Below are 5539 nucleotides of genomic sequence, written 5' to 3' on the forward strand. Positions count from 1 at the left end.
TGTGTTCACACCAGGATACAAGTGGGTAGAGTGGGACTTTTAGGCCAACAACAACCTCCTGGGTTTGAGTCACGCTCTCAACCAAACTATATTTGTTGGCTACAATGATCACTTTATGGACTCAAACAATCTCCTAGATTATGGTTTCATGTTCTCACCATGGCTACTCTAGATTGTTATCGGAACCAAATATATACAGTAGACATAATCATACATCTAATCGATTGTTAGTGGTAACACTATATGTAGACGACATTCCTATAGTTGGAACACCATTTGAAATTACCCAAGCAAAAGATAGAGCTTTCAAAACCATTTTCAAGAACATATTTAGGTCCCTTATCTTATTTCCAAGGCATGCATGTTATTCGTAATCGTAGTATGGGCGCTTTCATCATTCATCCAAATAAATTCATTAATGAAAATTTGAAATCCTTTGGGATGCTAAACATTAAACCTTGTACTACTCCTTTTTCATTTACATGTAACTTAATTGTATCCGATAGCCCAACCACAAAAAGAGATATTGATTTTGTAAAGCAATTTCCAATTAAACAATTAACAAGAAAGCTTCAATATTTAGTTATAGGAACTCATCTTGCCCTTTGCTTTGCAATCAATTATCTTTCACGCTTTATGCATAACCTTGGCCTTATGCATTGGAAATCACTTCAAAGAGCTATGCGATATCTAAAACACACATCTAACTATGGATTATCATATAAATAATCCCGAAGATTCACGAAGATCTACTATTGGTTGTTCTTTTATAATGGTAGGAGCAATATTGACATGGCAATGAAAAAAACAAGAATTTGTGACGCTCTCATCTGTTGAAGTTGAACTTGTAGCAGTGGCATTGGCCGCTAAAGGACTATGGTTGCAAACAATGTTAAAGGAACTCCAACTATGCAAACCACTTCAATTGAAAATCTTCTACAACAATATATCATGTATCTACTTGACGAAGAATCCAAAGCACATGGATTTAAAATACCACTTTACACGAGAGTTAGCCGAAGAAAACAAGTTTACCTTAGAGTTTACATCGAAAAATCATATGTGGGCTAATTTTTAACAAAGACTCTCCCTCCAAACAAATTTGAAGCTTGTTGTGAAAATTTAGGATTACAATGATTCACTACTAATTAGTTTATGGGAGGTGTTTGTAATAAACTAATTAGTTAGAATAAATAGATAGAAAAATAATAAATATAATACAAAAATATAAACAAATGTGAAAAGGTGCACCCATAACCGCCACAATATCTCTCGATGTGGTTGGTTGGTTGTATAGAGACAGGATTAAACAACACTAAACTTTCTTCCTTTTTCTCTTTCTCTCTATCTCTCCGTCTCTTTCAATTTCATAAATCCTATTGTAAGTTCTCTGAATCACTTGCTTGAGGATGGAGATAACCATTTGGGTGTCCCCATTCACCACATACTTGTGAAGATCACGGATGCCTTCCAATTCTGTGATTTTGGGTCCAGATCCTTCTGTTGTTGTTCCAAGATGAGGCTCACTAGGTAGAGTACTTGTGGCTAGGAATTAAGTAATTAATGGTTAATCAACGTGCAGAAGGTCCAACTTATATAGATGAATTATTCTAAGACACTAAATAGGGATTTAGAGGGATAAAAATAGAGATAATTTATTTTGATAATGCTTGGGTTGAAGAATCAAAACTAGGCCTCACATCCAGCATTACTACTAATTATCATGCATTGAGTGACAATATCAAATAAAATATTGGTGTAATAAATCACACTATAATATCAATGGCAAAATTGTCAATGACTCATTAGTACATCCAAGTATTGCAATATCCATTTAAATTTGTTATTTACGCAAATATCGTGGGTCAAACATCCAAAAGGAGAAAGGGTGGGCGAGCTCATGCAATTGCTTAGCTAGCATACAAAGTGGGAGTGAGTTGACCTTGAAGTGCTATTGCTAATGCCATGACCTAATGATATCGAATAATGCAAAATGATTGATTACTACATCCAATTCTTGTAGCACGCGTGAAACTTGGACTAGACTTTCTTCCAAACTTGTGCGCAACATGTGAAAAGTTAATTGTCATATATTAACCAACCAAATGGGTCAAACGAAGAACACATACAATGTCTTATTATACTTTCATAAGAGCCTTTTATGATTTATTTCATTATTCATTGAGAAACAACTCCTTTATTGAAATGCTATGAGTAATGGAAGCATTGCATGTCAAGGCTTTTTGTCTTACAGTTTATGTCATTAAAACTATGCATAAATGGAAGAATATCCGATAGCAACAGAATCTATGAATCCATCACACCCCCATCATTCCTTCAATTCACATGTCATAACAATTGATGGGAGAGAGAGAGAGAGAGAGAGAGAGAGTCTTCAAATTAAAGTACATAAAAGGAAAAAAAGCACTTTTCCCTTTTCAAATGTGTTCATTTCCAAATGTTTGAATGCTTCTACGAACGCGTTTATTACGCTCTATGACAATGACCCAAACCAAACAATCTCACTACTTTTAAAAACACATAGGTTGGACCTTCTAGGAGCTAGCTAGTTAACTCTAATCAAATTGTTCGTCTTGCCCCTAGAACCCAACAAGGAAAAGCTCAACCAATCCCATATTGCATCAAGCCTCCTCTCAAGTGTGACCTTGATATCCTCCAAACCAGACAATCGACATAAGTGGAGAGCTTGCATGCAAGAGCGATGAATGATCCTCACGATATGGTGGCAAATGGGAACACCCAAATGGATCTCTCCAATCTTGACATCGACACCGACAGATTGCTACACCCAGAAGGTCGGAGGAACACCACAATGGACAGATCGGGGAGTTCACATGCGAGAGCGATGAATGATCTTCACGAAATGGAGGTGAACGGGAACACCCAAATGAATGATCTTCATGATATGGTGGCGAATGGGAACACCCGAACGGATCCCCCCAATCTCGACAATGAGACCGGGGGACTTCTACACTGGGTAGGTAGGAGGAACAACACAATGGACAGATCGGGGAGGTTGCATTCAAGAGCAATGAATGATGTTCACAATATGGTGGCGACTGGGAACACCCAAATGAATGATGTTGACGATATGGTGGCGAATGGGAGCACCCGAACGGATCTCTCCAATCTCGATGATGACACCGGGGGACTTCTACACCGGGTAGGTCGGAGGAACAACACAGCATTGCATAGGGCCATCCTGAACCAGCAAAAGCACTTGGCTCAGTCCCTCGTGGAGCATGGCGCAAGCCTCACCGTTCTCAATGACAACGGAGACATGCCCATCACCTACTGCTCTAATGGTGAAATGTTCGAAATGCTGCTGCTCGCCGATAATGCATTTCTCCATAGGCCGGATCTGACTTGGAACACAGATTCCTTTGGCAGAAACATCCTCCATTATGCATCCTTGTACCTGAAGGAGGCTAGATCCATACCCCTCATCAGTAAATTGATCTCCATGGCAAGATCTGAGGATCTTCTCCGCAGAGATAAGGATGGAGCAACATTCTTGCGGGCAGCTGCCGAGTGTGGGAACACTAGAGTGGTTGAGGCACTCAAAGGGAGCATCATCCATGCCATCTATCCCCAAACAAAGAAGGCATTGATCAAGGGAGAGGTTGGGATGAGTGCCCTTATGCACGGCCATAGAGATTTCTTCGATCAACTGGTTGAATTGAGCAAGGTGTGCTCTGCCAATGTGCAGATCACTCTAGCCGACCTTGTGGAAAAGCTAAAAGAAGCAGCCCTCGAAAGACTCGAGGATGATGCAAGGAAGGACGTGACCATGAACAAAGATTCCATGAGACAGGAATTAGAGATGATTGGGAGTCCAAAAGGGCTTCCTACATATCTGGCTCTGTATGCTGAGAAATATGTGGTCTTCGAGTTTCTCCTGGAACGTGGACTCCTGACAGAGAATCAATGGGATGAGGAGTATAAGCGCACATGTCTACACTGGGCTGTGGTGCACAAGAGGGCAGACATAGTGGAGAAGCTCCTCAAATCACTGAATCTGAGGTCAAGCCCAGGGATGAAAGACGCAAAAGGGAAGACAGCACTGCAGATAGCATTTGAGGAGAACAACCAAGAAGCGATGGAGTTGCTGAGAGGAAGGCCGGCCTTCAAGGAGTACGAAGAGAAGCAGTTGAGAGACAGGGATGTGTATGTGCAGGCACTGAATGCAGTGCTGGTGGGAGCAGCGCTGATAGGGAGTGTGACCTTTGCTGGCTGGTTGCAGCTCCCATCACAGACGGCATTCCAGAGGCTGGAGATGAAGGTCTTCTGGGTGAGCAATGGTGTGTCCTTCTACTCTGCTGTGGCAGCAATGTGCGTGGCCATAGCCGCCTTGCTGCCCACACCCACCAAGTATGTGGATGGCATCGCGAATCAGTTGAGGTCGGACCTGCTGCTGGCGACGCTCTTCTTGAAGCTCTCGCTGGTAGGCGTGGCCATAGCATTCGGGGGGGCCGGCTTCGCCGCTGCCGCCTCCTCCGCCTCACCGGAAAATGATTGTCCGGACGAATGCGGGGAGCTCTACCGGTGGCTCATGTGGGGCAGCACGATCCCCGGCGCGTGCTTTGTGGCCACCACGGTAGGCATCATTATGTATCGGTTGCTCGTGGACATGCTCCCCGTGGATAACATGCGGTGGTGGCGGCTCCTTGCCGGAGCCGAATCGCGCTCCACCTATGCGAACACCCACTTGAGGATGTACTACTTGGAGGACTTGGTGAGCCCCCAAAAGTTGTCTTCCGAGACCTTGCTATCAGCAAGAACACCATCAAGAAAATTCCTTGGGAAAGGTCTCACAGGTTATGATTTCCCTTCTAATAGGACTTCATTCCCTCCGTCCTTAGATGTCGGGATGGAGAATGACTATTCTACTACGAGAGCATCCCCACCATTCTCTCCATTCGTAGTTCATGAGGACGATTGGTCAGACTATTATTAATGTAAGCAATAATATTTTAGAGTACATATTAGAGAAGACATTACCATGAATAAAAAAAGAACACACTGAAGGTTCACATGTAACTATTTATTCCAATAACCGTGAAGGTTCAGGTTCACTTGTAAGTGTTTTCCAAGATTGTACCTATATACATATCATCAATAAGAATAATTATTATGTCAGCGTGTTTTTTCCACATAAAAGCTTTGCTATGTGTAATAGCTTACATGGTATCAAAGCCAAAACAATCCTAGACATCCATTTTCTCTCCAAAGCTTCTCCACAGGTTGATCCGGAAGGGTCAATCCGGGAGGTCTACAAAAATGGCTTCGAGTGAAGGAACGTCAACACTCTCAACAACAACAACATCAACAACACCTATGACAAGAAAGTATTTGATCAAAAAATTAAATGACAACAACTCTAGATGCAAGGCCTAAAATCATCATGCATCTAACAGGCAACCAAGTCGTTCTCACCAAATACCTCGAGCCATCTAAAGAAATGTGGGATCTCCTTAAAGAATACCACAAACCATCAGACAGAACCTCAACAATCCTT

The 5539-nt window shown here is 42.2% G+C and overlaps 1 protein-coding gene across 1 annotated transcript; it reads left to right on the plus strand.

Moving 5' to 3' along the window:
- Window positions 1–2606: 2606 nt before the first annotated feature.
- LOC147864430 (uncharacterized) lies at window positions 2607–5145 on the plus strand. Its single transcript, XM_087319167.1, has 2 exons — window positions 2607–3805; window positions 3836–5145. Exons 1-2 carry the CDS (start codon window positions 2723–2725, stop codon window positions 4976–4978), a joined length of 2226 nt encoding a protein of 741 aa, XP_087175293.1. The 5' UTR covers window positions 2607–2722; the 3' UTR covers window positions 4979–5145.
- The last annotated feature ends 394 nt before the right edge of the window (window positions 5146–5539 follow it).

Source organism: Azolla caroliniana, unplaced genomic scaffold (assembly GCF_043228905.1).
Source record: "Azolla caroliniana isolate FFs.n. ecotype wild unplaced genomic scaffold, voAzoCaro1.0.p SCAF_5, whole genome shotgun sequence".
In the NCBI taxonomy this organism is placed as follows: Eukaryota; Viridiplantae; Streptophyta; class Polypodiopsida; order Salviniales; family Salviniaceae; genus Azolla; species Azolla caroliniana.